Genomic DNA, 19,564 nt, shown 5'->3' on the forward strand with positions numbered 1-19,564 from the left:
GGCTTTCAGCAGCCCCCACAGCGCTGGACTTCTCATATATCAAGCCCTCTAATAATGGAGAATGTTGACCTACTAATCTGTAATAAGCAGAGTGCTTCATTCTACAGACAAGGAAATGCATCCCATGCTTTTTTTGAGTCTGACAACTAGTACATCCGCAAACTTTCATGAAAGCCACTGAATGTACTAAAAAAAGCAACATGAATTCTTTTCAGAGAAGTCACTACAGCTTGATAGATAAATATCGCAACCTTATAAATATAACTTGCTTGGTAAGCACATAGAGTCTGTTTTCAATGCAAATGAATACAACACCAAATTCATTCCACACACTGATGAAAAAAAATACTAATTCAAAATGTGTCATAGCTGCATCAGAGTGGAACATATTCGATTTGAGAATGGCCAACCTCAATGCACCGTCTAAAGGCAGCTGTGATTCGTGTCTTCTCACTGTGACTATTTTTTTAACATTCTACCACTGAAGATTTCCCCCACGTTTCCTTTTTTTTTTTCTTTGATACACAAAAATTTGAAGGATTAACATGATTTTTAATTTATTTCTAAAATATAAAAGAGAAGCATAACAGCAGAAGAACTGAAAGAACTCTTAAAAATTAACTAACATCAACAAGTACCTCTGAACCACATAGATGTCTAGTTGCATCTGGAAATACTATGGAGCCAAGAGCCTATTAGGGTTTTTTTTCCTATCATTCTTCAGCCTTTACTTTTTTTATAATGATCATAAATGTTTTTTTTTTTAAAACGTGTTTGTACACAAACACAATATATATGTGTGTGTATATAATGCCAGCATCAGTTGTCTCTTCTTCATTGAGGAAAATGTAGTCATTTATTCATTTTAAAGAGAAATTTTAACTATACATATAGCCCAGGGTTGAAGGGCTTCATTTCTCCCAAGGGCCAACACATCTAAAATTAGATTTGATTATGATCTTTCTGTAAGGGAAAATTTAATCTGGAAAGTGATTTCATTGTGTCCTTTCATTCTCAAAATGAATTAAATGCTTCCAACTCCACCACAAAAAGCCTGGCCCATGAGCTGACTTTTTTACAGTGATATCAGACAAGGGCAATAAACTGAAAAATATCCTATTTTTTTTGTGTCAGGTAATAACAAATTCATTTAAAATTTCCTTTTGGGGTTTGCAATACGCAAGCATCACATAATGTTAAATATGTGTTATTCTTATAAAAAGTGTGCATTTCATAATATACGACAACATGTCATGAAAACAAAAACAATTTTTTTTTTCTTTTTAACAGTTAATGTCTTAGAATCTAACTTAATCCAGTTCAATCCAATTGGTTATAATTGTATCAATATAATGCTAGTAAATATAAAAGCTTACCTGGTTACAGAAACCAAGAGTTGGCAGGACCAACTTTTATAAAAGCAAAGCCATTTAATTGTAAAAAATGTTTTAGAATATCCTAAATTAATAAAACATCTAGAAAATAACATTATTTAACATTTGTAACATTTGAGCAATTATTATTAATGTCATCTTGTTCATCACGGATAAAGCATTAGCTGGCAAAGCATTAGCTGGCAAAACATGACACACGTGTGCCCTAGTTATCAGACAGCAGTCACTCCCAGGCCTTTAATGGCATCAGCTGAAGCACAACAGGCAAAGGAGTTCGGTATTATGGTAGCACTCAGTTTGCCTGAAGCAGTCTGGTCCTCTTTAAAACTATACAAGTTTGTTTGTGTTCTAAAAGACTGCATTTCCCTCTTCCTGCTGAATGAATCACACACATTCATGCCTGACAAGCACAAATAAGGCCATAGGGCAGCTCATTCTAGCCACGTGTGTTGGGGCCAGGTTATTCCTGAGAAGAATGTACCAACAGTGCACACACATAAGCAATTGTGCTTTTCCCCTCCCCCATCCAACTTCAATCTTACCCCTTTTTGACTACATCAACATAAATATGACAACTGTCATTTACATAAAAGGTACATCATATTTTAGCATTATTACTTCATAATAGTGTATATTCAGGCTGAGCATGTGAAAGCTTATCATTATATATCTTAATTTATATCTTTAAAAACTAAGATACAAATTAAAAAAAGACAAAAAAGTTTAATCACAAAGATTCATAGATTCATAGACTTCAGAGAATATTTTCCCTATTGTGATATAAATAACTGTCTGATGCTCATCCTTACTCTAATAGAAAGCAGGAATGAAAGGAAGATATTGCTATAAAGATATTGATATAAAGGTGACAAAATTTTTTCAATGTATCTGTTATATCTTTGAGGCCTGACAAATCAAGATAATGGATTAAATGTTAAACCAGCCCCATGTGAGCTGCCCAGACATTAAAAAACAAACAAACGAAAGAAGAACATGAACAAAACATGAAGTGAAGAGGGTAATATTAATGCACCTGAGATATGGAGTAATGATAAAAAGAGGGCGAAAAGCGTTGCATCCATCACAACCTGCATGTGCAGATAAGTCACAAAGCAGGAACATGTGTATTGTTGCCACCCACATACAATGAAGAGGAAATTGCTGAATAACAGGGAGCCACTGATCTCTACGACAGCAGATGGCCTGAAAAGAAATGTCTGGTTCAAATGCACCGCAATGTGTTGTGATAGACCTAATCTGTTTCACCTCTACTCATTGGCATATCACAGGGCTTTCCATCTCAAATCTCTCACGAGGTTAGGTGATTCCCTGTTCCCTGGTTTCCTATGGCAGCAAATCCCATCTCACTAATGCCGTTGCACAACCCTCAATCATCACTTTAATACATTTTCAGTGCTGACGGTCTGCCATACAGTTACGCAATAACTTTGGCCTGTCCAGTAGTGAGAAAGCCATAACAGTCAACCACCGTGTAGTTGTTGTTTTTTTTTGGAATATTTTGCTTCAGATCTCTTAAAGTGGGTACTAAATTCAAAGGTTAAAATAGATTACATTAGATGATCACATACCTATGTTCATAGTCACAGTCTGACAACAAATTCATCTAATATTCCAACACACTTGTAACTAATTTTCTTTGTCAAAACAACCTAAACGGCAGAGAAAAAACAAATCTACATTGTTCTTGCTCTAAAAGGCATGACAGCCACTCTCTGCCATTTCTCTATTATTTTTACTGCTGTGGATAGGCTATGCTGTGCATAGGCTAAGTACTAAAATATTTATTCTCCACTTCTAACACTACCCCAGAAAAGAAAGTGTGAAAGAAACAAACTGTGCTTTAGAATAAGTATCTTTAAATAGACATCCATAATACAGGTATGTAATTCAATTTCATCAATATGTATGAATTCCTATGTGACATGAGCAATGAGAAAGAGCTCTTGCATTACATTACAGAATGTACAGCTTTACTTTTGATATGGAAGAAAACTAAACAGCCAGCAGGATGACAAACTGGGAACCACAACAGAGCATTTCAGACAGGAGGTAAAATGATTTGTATTCATTTGAGTATCAATTACAAAACGCATCAATTTCTTTACACATGAACAATGCAAAATAGAATATAAAGCTGCTATTTTGTATGCTCTGAATGGTGTTAAAACAGGCACATAAGGATAAAGACCTCTTCTCTTCCATTATGGAGAACCTTGCAATTTTCTCCTTGCAACAAATCTGAAATTTTTTGCTTCTGGTAACAGAACTGATTACTGAATATGTGTAGTTTTGTTACAGTAATTTCAATTATTAAAATATATTTCAACATTAGGCAACTCAATGAGAGTGAAAAGTGGAAGTGCAAGAATTACAGGAATTGCACTTACCGCTGCTGTATGGGGCATGGGGTTAAATCCACAGAGATTGCAGACAGTGCTCTTGCATTCAGTGCAGGTGTTGTAATTGGGAGGATCCTTAGAGTTCACGTTGAGTTCAACCTTACAGAGTGGACAGGTGGACAGACCAGCCTTAGGAGCAATCTTAGCCTCGTCTGTGGACTTTGAAGTCTCTGGCAAAGCTTTCTGTTCTTTTTCCTGAGCTGATGGTGCCGGCTTGGCCTGTGGGGGTGACTCTGGTTTCTGTGTAACAGGTTGCTTGAAGTCCTTTGCAGGGGTTCGCTTTGGAGAAACTGGTGGTGTAGCTCTGGGAGAGACGGGACTTGTAGTGGACATCTTCCTTTGAGTAGGAGGTGTAATTTTAGGTTCATCCTGAACAGCTGAAGTTATCATTGTCGATGCTGAACTGAGAATAGATGAACCAAAACCAAACATCTTCCCAGTCACTGAATCAGCAGACTTTGCTGCCGTAGGTTGTGTTTTGGGGGCACCAAAGCCAAAGAAGCCTCCAGATTCCTGTTTAGTGGGTTGAGCTGCTGGTGGAGCAGATTTGGCGGGTTGGGTCACAGATTTTGATGGCTGTGGTGGTAATTTAATAGCTTCTTGTTTCGGAGGACTTGGCTTTACTTCTGGCTTTGTAGTTTGAGAAACCTTTACTTGTGGTTGCTTTCTAGCTAACTTTTCATCTGCTGGTGTTACTTGTTCAGTACTTGAAACCACTTGTGCCTTTTGTAAAGAATCTCGCCGTGGTGATGCCATCGCCTGGATTCCAGTTGACACTGGGGCCTCAGCTTCCAAAGGCTGTTTTTTGTATAGATTTGCTTGAATGACCTCTTTTTGAATGTCTCCGTGTTGTATGGACTTCTCCTTCTGTTCAGAGAGAGGTTCAGAAACCTTGCCTGGTGAGGGTTGTGGTTTTACCATGGCAGGTTCAGAGGACTCAGATATTCGCAAGGCTCTCTGCATCTGGCAGTTTAGACAAAGCCACTCTTGTGCCTGAAACAAGTGCAAAGACAGGAACTGTTAATTAAAAATAGGGTACAACATTTCTTTTACAGATAAATCAAGAAGAGAAGAAATTAAAGTAAAAAAGGAAATCATACTACATGACCACCCCAAATTTTGATAACACTGATTCTAACAAATGTTTAAAACTCTCCAATTATTTTTTTCATTTTTTCCCTGGCATTTAATGGATATTAATGATAAAAACAATCAGAAGTGGCTATTGATGATTGCACCATCAGTACTGGTATCTGCCCAGAATTTTACTTTGGGCACATAGCTAACTATGACATTAAAAGCCAGATTAAACCATAAATTGCCACTAATCAGATAATATATTAATTTGTAAACTGAATTGACTTGATTTAACTTGAATTAATTTCTGAATTAAATCAAAAATACTGCAATAGTTACTCTTATAGTAACATTGGTTTACCTCTGACATATTGGGCACTGGATTAAATCCACACTGGTTGCAGACAGTCGTCTTGCACTCTGTGCACGTGTTGTAGTTGGGTGGATCTGTGGTGCCAATGCTGAGTTTGATCTTACAGAGTGGACACATAGACTGTTCTGCCTTTAAAGCGCCACAAGTGTCTACTGGTTCTTTCGGGAGATTTGGTGGTGTTTTGTCCACTTTGTCCTGTTCTGTTGGAGGAATCTTATCCTGCTGTAGTTTCTCTGGTTTCTTCTCAGTCTTCTGCACAGGAGGTGATTTGGTGTCCTTTGCAGGTAATGTTTTTGGAGAGGCTGGAGGTGTAGCTGTAGGGGTGACTCTGTCTGCAGTGGACATCTTGCGTGGAGTTGGTGGAGTGGTTTTAGGTTCATCCTGGACAGCTGAAGATATCAATGTGGATGCGGAGCTCAAGAAAGATGAACCAAAGCCAAACATCTTTCCCGTTACAGACTCTGCAGATTTTGCTACAGTGGGCTGTGTTTTAGGGCCACCGAAACCAAAGAAGCTTCCCGATTCCTGTTTAGCAGGCTGAACTGGTGGAGGTACAGATTTAGCTGGTGAAGTTCCAGTTTTTGGAGGCTGTTTTGGGGGTAGGTTTCCTGCTTTTTTATCTAATGGAAGAGCAGATTTAACAGGAGAGGCAATGTCTTTTAGGGGCTGTTGTAAGGATGGTTTTCCTTCCTCTGGATCTGGTGGAGGAGCAGGTTTAGTGGTAGTCTGAACTTTCTGAGCCTGTTGCTGGAGTGCAGCAGGCTGTCCTTTGGGCATCTCTGAAGACGGCTTTTGTGAGGCTGGTGAAACATCAGTCTTTGTGACAGTGGATGAAACAGCTTTTTCAGGCAGTGAGGTGGCTGTAGGGGTAACTTTCTTTGATGGTGTGCAAACAGTGGGAGGTTTTGTTTCTTCTACTATACTAATATTAACAAGCTCATTACTGGGTGCATGTAGTTTAGGAATGTCTTCCTGAGGAGCTGGAATTGGGGTTTCTTTCTTTTGTATAGTTACAGGGACCTCTTTAATTGGTGAAGGCTGTGGTTTTATCATAGGAAGGCCCAGAGGTTCAGAAACACCAAGTGCTCTCTGCATTTGGCAGTTGAGACACAACCATTCCTTTCCCTGAAAAGCAAACATAAAACATGGCTAAGTTAGGAGTTATTCATAAAGACCTCTCAACTTGCATTTTAATCTGGTTACACATTACACATTGCTTAACAGAAAAAGGGAAAAACTAACATATTTCCTATAGATTACAATAGAGTATACAAAAGTAAACAAAAAGAACAATGTATTAATAATTACATAAGATTCTAAAATTCGAAACACAAAATATTAAATCTTTGACTCAACAGCTCTATATAGATACATATACATATACATATTTTTGTTTGTCATTTAATTACCTCTATTGCATTAGGCATTGGACTAAATCCACACTTGTTGCAGACATTGGTTTTGCAGTCTGTGCAGGTGTTGTAGTTGGGAATATTTTTGGAGTCCATGTTAAGAACCACCTTACAGAGTGGACAAGTAGACTGACCCACTTTAGGTGCTACTTGGGAAGCCTCTGGTTTTGAAAGCCCTAATGGATCTTTATCAACTTTGCCCTGTACTGATGGAAGAGCCTTGGCCTCCTGAGACTGATCTGGTGCCTTTTCCAGATGTGTTCTCTGCATCTGATTTGCTCTGCCCTCCATTAATGAATTCCTCCTTCGAGAAAGTTGCTGACTCGATTTTGATGAAATTTCTGATGTCTTGTCAGAGACTTGTGGGGCAGACATTTTGCGGGCACTAGGTGTTGTGCGAGTGTCCTCCTGAACTGCAGAGGTTATTAAAGTAGATGCTGAGCTGAAAAGGGATGATCCGAATCCCAACACTTTTCCAGTCACCACTTCAGTTGTTCTTGGAGCAACACGCTGAGATTCAGGACCACCAAAGTTGAGGAAACTTCCTGATTCGTGACCTTCTGGCAGTGGGGGTGGTGGACCACTTTCTGTTGATTTCTGTTGTTTTTCAACTGGGTGTGATTCTTCTTTCAGTCCTTGTTGGTACTGTACTTCATCTGTGATAAGTTGATCAGCCGATTTCTGAATTTTGTCAGCTTTCTCTTCATTATCTTCTAATTTCACTTTAGATGGATCAAAACTTGGTAGGTTGGTCTTTTGATCCAAAGTTTGAACGTCGATAGTCACTGGAGTAGCAAGCATTGGTTTTTTGAGGTTTGAAACAACAGGCCCTGTCTCTTTGATTTGAGGTGCAGAGGAGGTTGGAGCATTTTCAGCAGGACATAGAGCAGATTTCTCCACTTTTGCTGGGTCTGAAACAGCATCTGTAGCGTCTTTCACAGCTGGCGAGGCAGTAGTTGATGGTTTTGAAATATCCTTTTTCTTCTGTGGTGCATCTTCTGGTAGACTGCCCTGAGTTTCGTCTGTACCCCCAGCTTCTCGTGTGGCAATAATATCTTTATTTTGATTGGTAGTTGCATCTTCTAGAGAGGAGGCAGGTGTGGACACTTTGCTGGGTGATGCCAGAGGTTTCATCGGGGGAGGCTGATCTGATTCGGTGGCCTTGAGAGCTCTTTGCATCTGACAAGTCAGACACAACCACTCCTTCATCTGTCAGAAAGCAACAGTATTTTTTAAAGACAATGCATGTGCAGCACAACACCATTACTAACATTTTGTACATATCAACTGAAAGCACACCACACCATCAGTCATGAAACTGAAACAAAACAAAAGTAAATAGTATGCTTATATACACCATATGGCATAAAATAAGCATCATAAATACATACAAGCCAATCTTACCTCTGACTCATTTGGCATTGGGTTAAATCCACATCGGTTACAGACTGTATTCTTGCATTCAGTGCAGGTATTGTAGTTTGGTGAATCCTTGGACTCTACATTGAGTTCCACCTTACAAAGTGGGCATGTAGACTGTCCTGGTTTGACAGCAATTTGAGAGGCTCCTACAGCCTTTGGAGTCTCCAATGGAGCTTTGTCTGATATGGTCTGCACCACTGGAGGTGTCTTGTTCTGCTGACGTTGCTCTGGCTTCATCTCCTGGGCAGCAGGGGATTTGATCTCTCTTGCTGGAGACATCTTGGGAGTAACTGGTGGAGTGGTCTTGGGCTGGTCCTGAACAGCTGAATTAATCAAAGTGGATGCAGAGTTGAAAATGGAGGAACCAAAGCCAAACATTTTTCCACTCACAGACTCCACTTGTTTGTCAGCATCTGGCTGAGTTTTACCACCACCAAAACCAAAGAAGCCTCCTGACTCTTTCTGTGGTGCTGCATTAGCATTACTCAGCTTACGTTCAGTTTGCCTCGTCTGGACAGGTGATTTGTCAGGACCTGATGTTTTTTGGTTCTCCTGTGTTTTTTTCTGAGATGGAAGTGGACTGGCTGGTTTCTGCACCACTGCCTTGTTAGCATTCGCAGATATCACTGGCTGTGCTGTTGTAGACAGTTTCCTCTGAGGCGATTGCGGTGCTGATGTGTCTTTCTTGTCAGGCTCAGCTGAACTAGTGATGTCATTCTTCTGTGGTTTGGGAGGAGTCTCAGATTTGAGAGAAGCAACTCCTGGCGGCTGTGTTTCTCCAAGGGCTCGCTGCATCTGGCAGGTGAGACACAACCACTCCTTCACCTAAGAAAGGGAAAAATGGTTCAGTTTAATACTCTGTAAATAATTACCCGTTTAATGATTCATAAAAATCTAGTTAGAAAAAGTTATTTTTTACAGTGTCAGTCTTTAACAGTCTGCCAGCAGTAACATTGAAATGTAATTTATTTTTTGTCTTGTCTCACCACTGTTTCATTTGGCATAGGGTTAAATCCACAATGGATGCAGACAGTGATCTTGCATTCAGTGCAGGAATTGTAGTTGGGTGGATCCTTGGAGCCCATGTTGAGTTTGACCTTACAGAGAGGACAGGTAGATTGGTCCGGTTTGGCTGATACTTGGGGAGCTGCTTCAGACTTTAGTGTCTCAGATGGGGCTTTGTCAACTTTAACATGTCCTTTCTTCTGCTGCTCTGACATCTGGGAAGCTGGCAACTTGGCCTCATCAGTTTTTGGCTGTACAGATGGTTGATACTTTGTTTGCTGAGGCTGCTCTAGTTTCTTTCCCTGTTCTACTTTCTGGATAGTGGGTGATTTGGACTCTTTTGCAGGAGACATCTTGGGAGAAACTGGTGGAGTAGTCTTAGGCTGGTCCTGAACCGCTGAGGTTATCAAAGTGGATGCAGAGCTGAAAATGGAGGACCCAAATCCAAACATTTTTCCACTCATTGACTCTGCAGCTTTTGTACCTTCACCTTTAGTATCACCGAAGCTTAAGAAGCCTCCTGACCCTTGCTGTGTTGCTGGGGTGGCATTACTCTGTTTACGTCTAGGTTGGCTTGCCTGATCTGGCATTTTCTCTTGAACTATTTGCTCTTTCTCTTGTATCTTTTTCTTATCACGTGTTGGACTAGCTTGTTTCACTGGAGCAGCAGCAGCTTCAGGGTTGTTTGATGGTGTTGACTGTTTTCTCTGTGAGGAGACTGGGTCTGTGGACTCCTTTCGCCCCACAGAGTCTTGAACGTCCTTCTTTTGAGGAGCACTTGGTTTGGAATTATCCTTCAACTGAACTGCAGCAGGTGAAGGAACTTTATTTGGAGACATTTGGGACTTCATAGCGGGAGGCCCTGGAGTCTCAGAAGCTTCAACTGCTCTTTTCATCTGACAGGTAAGACAAAGCCACTCCTTTACCTAAAATACATTAGACACTTGGTTATATGTTGTTTTAGAATACAGAAATACAGTAGTGAACAAGGAGACTTGGATAATAATTATAAAACTCAAGTTAGCTGATTCATTATAACAATATGTAGTAATGGTGTATGAAAAACATATTGTACTGATAATTAATGTGGTGTAGGATTTAAACAATTTAAATAAAAATCAAAAGGATGTTGTTTTCTGGTACTAACCTCTCCAGCAGGCATAGGGTTAAATCCACACTGGATGCAGACAGTGATCTTGCATTCAGTGCAGGAATTGTAGTTGGGTGGATCCTTGGAGCCCATGTTGAGTTTGACCTTACAGAGAGGACAGGTAGATTGGTCCGGTTTGGCTGATACTTGGGGAGCTGCTTCAGACTTTAGTGTCTCAGATGGGGCTTTGTCAACTTTAACATGTCCTTTCTTCTGCTGCTCTGGCATCTGGGAAGCTGGCAACTTGGCCTCATCAGTTTTTGGCTGTACAGATGGTTGATCCTTTGTTTGCTGAGGCTGCTCTAGTTTCTTTCCCTGTTCTACTTTCTGGATAGTGGGTGATTTGGACTCTTTTGCAGGAGACATCTTGGGAGAAACTGGTGGAGTAGTCTTAGGCTGGTCCTGAACCGCTGAGGTTATCAAAGTGGATGCAGAGCTGAAAATGGAGGACCCAAATCCAAACATTTTTCCACTCATTGACTCTGCAGCTTTTGTACCTTCACCTTTAGTATCACCGAAGCTTAAGAAGCCTCCTGACCCTTGCTGTGTTGCTGGGGTGGCATTACTCTGTTTACGTCTAGGTTGGCTTGCCTGATCTGGTATTTTCTCTTGAACTATTTGCTCTTTTTCTTGTATCTTTTTCTTATCACGTGTTGGACTAGCTTGTTTCACTGGAGCAGCAGCAGCTTCAGTGTTGTTTGATGGTGTTGATTGTTTTCTCTGTGAGGAGACTGGGTCTGTGGACTCCTTTCGCCCCACAGAGTCTTGAACGTCCTTCTTTTGAGGAGCACTTGGTTTGGAATTATCCTTCAACTGAACTGCAGCAGGTGAAGGAACTTTATTTGGAGACATTTGGGACTTCATAGCGGGAGGCCCTGGAGTCTCAGAGGCTTCAACTGCTCTTTTCATCTGACAGGTAAGACAAAGCCACTCCTTTACCTAAAATACATTAGACACTTGGTTATATGTTGTTTTAGAATACAGAAATACAGTAGTGAACAAGGAGACTTGGATAATAATTATAAAACTCAAGTTAGCTGATTCATTATAACAATATGTAGTAATGGTGTATGAAAAACATATTGTACTGATAATTAATGTGGTGTAGGATTTAAACAATTTAAATAAAAATCAAAAGGATGTTGTTTTCTGGTACTAACCTCTCCAGCAGGCATAGGGTTAAATCCACACTGGATGCAGACAGTGATCTTGCATTCAGTGCAGGAATTGTAGTTGGGTGGATCCTTGGAGCCCATGTTGAGTTTGACCTTACAGAGAGGACAGGTAGATTGGTCCGGTTTGGCTGATACTTGGGGAGCTGCTTCAGACTTTAGTGTCTCAGATGGGGCTTTGTCAACTTTAACATGTCCTTTCTTCTGCTGCTCTGGCATCTGGGAAGCTGGCAACTTGGCCTCATCAGTTTTTGGCTGTACAGATGGTTGATCCTTTGTTTGCTGAGGCTGCTCTAGTTTCTTTCCCTGTTCTACTTTCTGGATAGTGGGTGATTTGGACTCTTTTGCAGGAGACATCTTGGGAGAAACTGGTGGAGTAGTCTTAGGCTGGTCCTGAACCGCTGAGGTTATCAAAGTGGATGCAGAGCTGAAAATGGAGGACCCAAATCCAAACATTTTTCCACTCATTGACTCTGCAGCTTTTGTACCGTCACCTTTAGTATCACCGAAGCTTAAGAAGCCTCCTGACCCTTGCTGTGTTGCTGGGGTGGCATTACTCTGTTTACGTCTAGGTTGGCTTGCCTGATCTGGTATTTTCTCTTGAACTATTTGCTCTTTTTCTTGTATCTTTTTCTTATCACGTGTTGGACTAGCTTGTTTCACTGGAGCAGCAGCAGCTTCAGTGTTGTTTGATGGTGTTGATTGTTTTCTCTGTGAGGAGACTGGGTCTGTGGACTCCTTTCGCCCCACAGAGTCTTGAACGTCCTTCTTTTGAGGAGCACTTGGTTTGGAATTATCCTTCAACTGAACTGCAGCAGGTGAAGGAACTTTATTTGGAGACATTTGGGACTTCATAGGGGGAGGCCCTGGAGTCTCAGAGGCTTCAACTGCTCTTTTCATCTGACAGGTAAGACAAAGCCACTCCTTTACCTAAAATACATTAGACACTTGGTTATATGTTGTTTTAGAATACAGAAATACAGTAGTGAACAAGGAGACTTGGATAATAATTATAAAACTCAAGTTAGCTGATTCATTATAACAATATGTAGTAATGGTGTATGAAAAACATATTGTACTGATAATTAATGTGGTGTAGGATTTAAACAATTTAAATAAAAATCAAAAGGATGTTGTTTTCTGGTACTAACCTCTCCAGCAGGCATAGGGTTAAATCCACACTGGATGCAGACAGTGATCTTGCATTCAGTGCAGGAATTGTAGTTGGGTGGATCCTTGGAGCCCATGTTGAGTTTGACCTTACAGAGAGGACAGGTAGATTGGTCCGATTTGGCTGATACTTGGGGAGCTGCTTCAGACTTTAGTGTCTCAGATGGGGCTTTGTCAACTTTAACATGTCCTTTCTTCTGCTGCTCTGGCATCTGGGAAGCTGGCAACTTGGCCTCATCAGTTTTTGGCTGTACAGATGGTTGATCCTTTGTTTGCTGAGGCTGCTCTAGTTTCTTTCCCTGTTCTACTTTCTGGATAGTGGGTGATTTGGACTCTTTTGCAGGAGACATCTTGGGAGAAACTGGTGGAGTAGTCTTAGGCTGGTCCTGAACCGCTGAGGTTATCAAAGTGGATGCAGAGCTGAAAATGGAGGACCCAAATCCAAACATTTTTCCACTCATTGACTCTGCAGCTTTTGTACCTTCACCTTTAGTATCACCGAAGCTTAAGAAGCCTCCTGACCCTTGCTGTGTTGCTGGGGTGGCATTACTCTGTTTACGTCTAGGTTGGCTTGCCTGATCTGGTATTTTCTCTTGAACTATTTGCTCTTTTTCTTGTATCTTTTTCTTATCACGTGTTGGACTAGCTTGTTTCACTGGAGCAGCAGCAGCTTCAGTGTTGTTTGATGGTGTTGATTGTTTTCTCTGTGAGGAGACTGGGTCTGTGGACTCCTTTCGCCCCACAGAGTCTTGAACGTCCTTCTTTTGAGGAGCACTTGGTTTGGAATTATCCTTCAACTGAACTGCAGCAGGTGAAGGAACTTTATTTGGAGACATTTGGGACTTCATAGGGGGAGGCCCTGGAGTCTCAGAGGCTTCAACTGCTCTTTTCATCTGACAGGTAAGACAAAGCCACTCCTTTACCTAAAATACATTAGACACTTGGTTATATGTTGTTTTAGAATACAGAAATACAGTAGTGAACAAGGAGACTTGGATAATAATTATAAAACTCAAGTTAGCTGATTCATTATAACAATATGTAGTAATGGTGTATGAAAAACATATTGTACTGATAATTAATGTGGTGTAGGATTTAAACAATTTAAATAAAAATCAAAAGGATGTTGTTTTCTGGTACTAACCTCTCCAGCAGGCATAGGGTTAAATCCACACTGGATGCAGACAGTGATCTTGCATTCAGTGCAGGAATTGTAGTTGGGTGGATCCTTGGAGCCCATGTTGAGTTTGACCTTACAGAGAGGACAGGTAGATTGGTCCGATTTGGCTGATACTTGGGGAGCTGCTTCAGACTTTAGTGTCTCAGATGGGGCTTTGTCAACTTTAACATGTCCTTTCTTCTGCTGCTCTGGCATCTGGGAAGCTGGCAACTTGGCCTCATCAGTTTTTGGCTGTACAGATGGTTGATCCTTTGTTTGCTGAGGCTGCTCTAGTTTCTTTCCCTGTTCTACTTTCTGGATAGTGGGTGATTTGGACTCTTTTGCAGGAGACATCTTGGGAGAAACTGGTGGAGTAGTCTTAGGCTGGTCCTGAACCGCTGAGGTTATCAAAGTGGATGCAGAGCTGAAAATGGAGGACCCAAATCCAAACATTTTTCCACTCATTGACTCTGCAGCTTTTGTACCTTCACCTTTAGTATCACCGAAGCTTAAGAAGCCTCCTGACCCTTGCTGTGTTGCTGGGGTGGCATTACTCTGTTTACGTCTAGGTTGGCTTGCCTGATCTGGTATTTTCTCTTGAACTATTTGCTCTTTTTCTTGTATCTTTTTCTTATCACGTGTTGGACTAGCTTGTTTCACTGGAGCAGCAGCAGCTTCAGTGTTGTTTGATGGTGTTGATTGTTTTCTCTGTGAGGAGACTGGGTCTGTGGACTCCTTTCGCCCCACAGAGTCTTGAACGTCCTTCTTTTGAGGAGCACTTGGTTTGGAATTATCCTTCAACTGAACTGCAGCAGGTGAAGGAACTTTATTTGGAGACATTTGGGACTTCATAGGGGGAGGCCCTGGAGTCTCAGAGGCTTCAACTGCTCTTTTCATCTGACAGGTAAGACAAAGCCACTCCTTTACCTAAAATACATTAGACACTTGGTTATATGTTGTTTTAGAATACAGAAATACAGTAGTGAACAAGGAGACTTAGATAATAATTATAAAACTCAAGTTAGCTGGTTTATCATAACAATATGTAGTAATGGTGTAAGAAAAAAATATTGTACTGATAATTAATGTGGTGTAGGTTTTAAACAATTTAAATTAAAATCAAAAGGATGTTGTGTTCTGGTACTAACCTCTCCAGCAGGCATAGGGTTAAATCCACACTGGTTGCAAACAGCAGTCTTGCACTCAGTACAGGTGTTATAGTTGGGCGATTGCTTGGAGCCGATGTTCATCTGGACCTTACAAAGGGGACAGGTGGTCTGAACTGCATCTGGGCCTGCTGCCTGCTGGGGTGGAGCTTTGCCCCCTGAGTCCTTGAGGGATTCATCTGGTTTCTTCTCCTTTTCTGGTTTCTGAGGAAGGGTTTTTGGCTCTGTCGCTGGTGATACTTTTGGAGAAAGTGTAGGCGTACTTTTTGGAGAAATCTTAGGCACAGCAGACACCTGGGGAGAGACTTGCACTGGTGCAGACATCTTACGAGAGCCTGGTGGTGTAGTCCGGGATTCTTCCTGAACAGCAGACGATATCAAATTTGATGCTGAGCTGAACATAGAGGAACCAAATCCAAACATCTTTCCACTCAAAGATTCTGTAGTTTTTGAAGCTTCAGGCTCTGTTTTAGGTTTGCACAAAGCAGGAAGTTTCCCTGACTCCTGGTGGCCAAGTGTAACTTTTTGATTTAGACCAGGTTGACTTGCCTGGTCAGTAAGTTTCTGAGTATCTGATACCCTCTGGATATCCAGTGGAGTTTTCTGAACAGGAATTGGCTTAGCCTGTGTTTCACCTTCTGTTCCTCTAGCAGCCTTATTTGTTGGTGGTGCTGCTGCATTCTGTGTCTTCTGAGGAGAACCTGGTGTGGAGCTTACCCGTTTCTGTACTGGAACAGGGACTGGAGTTTCTGTCTTTGTATCAGGTTTTTCTAATTCTTTCTTTAAGCTTTCCTTATGACTAGTAGCTGTTATTTTCTGCTGTACAGCAGACTGAGAAATTGTATTATCTCCACTTTGTGGTTTCATGGAAGGTACAGCGAGTTCAGATGCACTAAGAGCTCTATGCATCTGACAATTCAGGCATAACCACTCTTTCACCTACAAAAAGAAAAAAAGGAAAACACAGGTCAGTTAATACACCTATATCAAATATCTGCAGTCACATGCACAATCAAACTTTGTAAAACAAGTATTTTGGTTCAGTTATAGGCTGTCAAATGGGATGTTTTGGATCTTTTTATTCAGCTTTGGCTGAGGTATGCCTTCACAAACTGATGCAGGTATTGATGTAAAGAAAAAATTCCAAATTATTACCTCTGACACATTTGGCATTGTATTAAATCCACACTGGTTACAAACAGTGCTCTTGCATTCAGTGCATTTGTTATAGTTGGGAGGATCCTTGGAGCCAAAGTTGAGTTCCAGTTTACAGAGTGGACAGGTAGATTGACCCGCCTTTGGAACATCTGGAGCTACCCCATCCTTCAGAGATTCAGCTGTTCCTTTTTCTGTTTTTGCTCGTGGTAGTGGAGAGGTCTTAGGCTGTTGTACTTGCTCTGCTTTCTTCTGTTCAGGTTTCTGAACAGGAGGGGTTTTGTTTGCCATTGCTGCTGGCAGTTTTGGAGAAACTGGTGGTGTTTTTGATTCATCTTGGACAGCTGAGGTTATTAAAGTGGATGCAGAATTGAAAATAGAAGAACCAAAGCCAAACATTTTTCCACCCAGTGATTCAGCAGGTTTTGCAACATCAGGGTGAGGTTTGGGCCCACCAGATTTTGAGAGCCCTCCAACTTCCTCTGGTTTAGTCAATGGAATATTACTCTTTTTAATTCCAGTTTGATTTGTCTGGTTTGGTGGTCTCTGGAGATCTGTCTTTTGACCTTGCTGTGGAATTTTCTTACCAGCAGCTGGGCTGATCTGTTTCTGAGTTCCAGGTTCTTCCTTGCCTTCAGCCTTTGTTGGATGTTCATCTGATTTTTGTGGTGTCCTTTGAGGGGAGCCTGATGGTAAGATATTCTTAGATTTCACAGAAGTTTGAATGTCTTTTTGTTGAGGGGGAGTTTCCGTCTTTAGGGCACTGACAGGTGCAGCAATTTTGTTTGGTGAGGTCTGTAGTTTCATTATTGGAGTTCCTGGAGGCTCAGATGCCCCCAGTGCTTTCTGCATCTGACAGTTGAGACAAAGCCACTCTTTCACCTGTAAAAGAGCAAACATTAAGTAAAATTGAAATCAAGGTTGTTGTAGACCAGTAAAATGAGAGGGTGTTACAATCATCGTTCACAGGTTTTTTTTTTCCTTGTTATTTCCAAAACAGCTGTTATCTTACCTCCTTAACATTTGGCATGGGATTAAATCCACACTGATTACAGACAGTGTTTTTGCATGTGGTGCAGGTGTTGTAGTTAGGTGGATCCTTAGAGCCCACATTGAGTCCCACTTTACAGAGAGGACAGGTAGAATGACCTCCCTTGGAGACAACAGGTGAAATTGAAGATTTCTTTGGCTCTGATGGAGGACTGTCTGCTTTTGGCTGCACAGACGGTGAATCCTTGGCTTGCTGTGTTTGCTGTGGTTTCTGTTCTTGTCCTTGTTTCTTTACAGTCGGAGATTTGGGGTTCTTTGCGGGAGACATCTTGGGAGAAACTGGTGGTGTAATTTTAGACTCATCTTGAACAGCTGAGGTGATCAAAGTTGAAGCAGAGCTGAAGATAGAGGAACCAAAACCAAACATTTTCCCAGTCACTGAATCAACAGGCTTTGCATCAGCAGTTTGACTTTTAGGACCACCAAAGCCAAGGAAGCCTCCAGACTCTTGTGTGATAATATTTCCTTGTTTTTGTACAGTAGGGACTGTCTGATCTGTTTGTTTCTGAGGACCTATCTTCTGGGTCTGCTGAGGTGTTTCCTGACCAGGAGCTGGGCTGACTGGTTTATGGCTGTCTGGTCCTTCAACCTTGGCTGGTTGTGCTGCTGCTGTTGATATTTTTTTCTGAGGAGAGCCTGGTGCAGAAGTCTTTTGTAGTGCAGGCTGTGCTGCAGGGGTCTTTTTAAATGAATTGGCCAAGGATGTGTCTCTTGGGGGTTCAATTCCTCCAGCAGCTCGTTTCACCTGGCAGTTTAGACATAGCCACTCCTTTCCCTTAAAGAAATAAAATGAATAAAAAATACAGATAAATAAATCATATTTGACATAAGTTTTTTGTGCACATTGCAACACAGAGAAGCTATGAGTTGAGCTGTCCTAAAACAACCAATACAGACAGACACTGAATGATGGAATGCAAAAGGAAGACCCACTAAAGAACTATGCTGACTTGGATAAAGACATTACTGGCCTGTTGAAACATTTCTATATATGTTTCATATGTGCATATATATAAATAATATATGTATGTACAAATATGCTTTATGATGCAACAAACACAATAGCATTAAAAATTTTCTCAAATTGGTTTAAAACACTATGAAGTCAAGTGAAAGCAGTAGGGGTGCACCGATTGCAGTTTTCTGGCCGATCACCGATCTTTTTAAAATGCCTGACCTGCCGATTCCAATTTTGGCCAATACCAATTTTTTTTATAACCGACACTGTCAGGTGTTATGTGGTCCGTCTGACAGCATACACCTTCAATGTCCCAATCTTATTTTATTGAAAAACATTGAACAATATCCGAGAAACAATACAAACTTGTTTTAACTGCACAAGGTAGTCAGTCAGCCCTCTCTCACGGTAGAGAAAAAGAGACAGTGGCTGATTTTCAGATCTTTGCAGAGGTAGATAAGATTGGTGGATAAATAAAAAAAAAACAGTGGATAAGCTCGGTTTCAAATGCATGGATCGGCCAATCGATCGGGACCTATCCCTAGAAGGTAGTACTTCTACAGTTTAGTCCAAAAATGTTACAATTCATTATATCCTGTATATTGTTTGCACATAATGCACCAAATCTTTTAATTTATCACGGTCCAGTACTATTCTGGCCATTGGTTTAAGCAGTATAACAAGATCAAGTAGCGTTAGACGGTCCTTGGTAGATTCTAAATGTGCATTGAATTACAGAGTCAAGTGTCAAGTCCTTTGTGCTGCAGCTAGCGTTGAGGAAGTCATGCCTGTTTACACTGTACATGGTACTCCCTAGAAGACAATACTGATAAGGTGTGTGTCTATGCAACGTGTGCTTTCGCATAAAGCCTTCAAAGTAAATCCGTTTGACTAAAGTTCAGCAACAGTATCTGACACAGCGTGGACAGTGAATGAATAAGCCAATAAACAGTGTTATAAGCTTTCTGGGGAAATTATCTTTAAATCAAGTATTTACCAATGCATTAGCTTTAACATTACTGCGAAACCAAATATAGCACTTATTTTATAGCAAACAGCCTTCTTGCTGTGACTCAAAGTCAAAGGATTGGAAAGAAAATGGCATCGAACAAAAAAAGCAGACAAATGTCGCTCCAAACAGATGTAGTGTAAATCTCTTTGGTAATCTGACATGAGCTTCTGCTAAATCATTGTTCTTTTCTATTATCTTAAATGTTTTAATTGGTATTTAATTGGTTTAAAACTGTTTGATTCTAGAATTATTTCATAGATAATACCATTAAAATACTGAAATATCCCATCTGAACATTGGAAAACAAACTTTCCAGTTGCAAAAAAATATTTTTTTATGCATGGTGCTGTGCTGTATCTGAGTAATTAGCACTTTTAATTAAAATAACAACGCATCCCAAAACAATTTCTGGAAATCACTTAAGAAATTAAATAGCCTTGCCTAGAAAACTGTAGAATTGCATAAAGAC

The 19,564-nt window shown here is 40.8% G+C and overlaps 1 protein-coding gene across 7 annotated transcripts in view; it reads right to left on the minus strand.

Moving 5' to 3' along the window:
* The window catches only part of pclob (piccolo presynaptic cytomatrix protein b), a 62,421-nt gene that overhangs the window by 38,872 nt on the left and 3,985 nt on the right, over positions 1–19,564 (minus strand). For all 7 annotated transcript variants that reach the window (XM_072385709.1, XM_072385710.1, XM_072385708.1 and 4 more), the window contains exons 4-15: positions 17,088–17,900; positions 16,076–16,957; positions 14,903–15,859; positions 13,740–14,681; positions 12,577–13,518; positions 11,414–12,355; positions 10,251–11,192; positions 9,085–10,029; positions 8,081–8,923; positions 6,674–7,885; positions 5,253–6,389; positions 3,803–4,807 (exon numbers count right to left, since the gene is read on the minus strand). In XM_072385709.1, coding sequence (XP_072241810.1) covers positions 3,803–4,807; positions 5,253–6,389; positions 6,674–7,885; positions 8,081–8,923; positions 9,085–10,029; positions 10,251–11,192; positions 11,414–12,355; positions 12,577–13,518; positions 13,740–14,681; positions 14,903–15,859; positions 16,076–16,957; positions 17,088–17,900 — 11,562 coding nt within the window. The remainder of the gene's footprint in view (positions 1–3,802; positions 4,808–5,252; positions 6,390–6,673; positions 7,886–8,080; positions 8,924–9,084; positions 10,030–10,250; positions 11,193–11,413; positions 12,356–12,576; positions 13,519–13,739; positions 14,682–14,902; positions 15,860–16,075; positions 16,958–17,087; positions 17,901–19,564) is intronic.

Source organism: Leuresthes tenuis, unplaced genomic scaffold (assembly GCF_036924035.1).
Source record: "Leuresthes tenuis unplaced genomic scaffold, fLeuTen1.0.hap1 SCAF_5, whole genome shotgun sequence".
NCBI classification, from domain to species: Eukaryota; Metazoa; Chordata; class Actinopteri; order Atheriniformes; family Atherinopsidae; genus Leuresthes; species Leuresthes tenuis.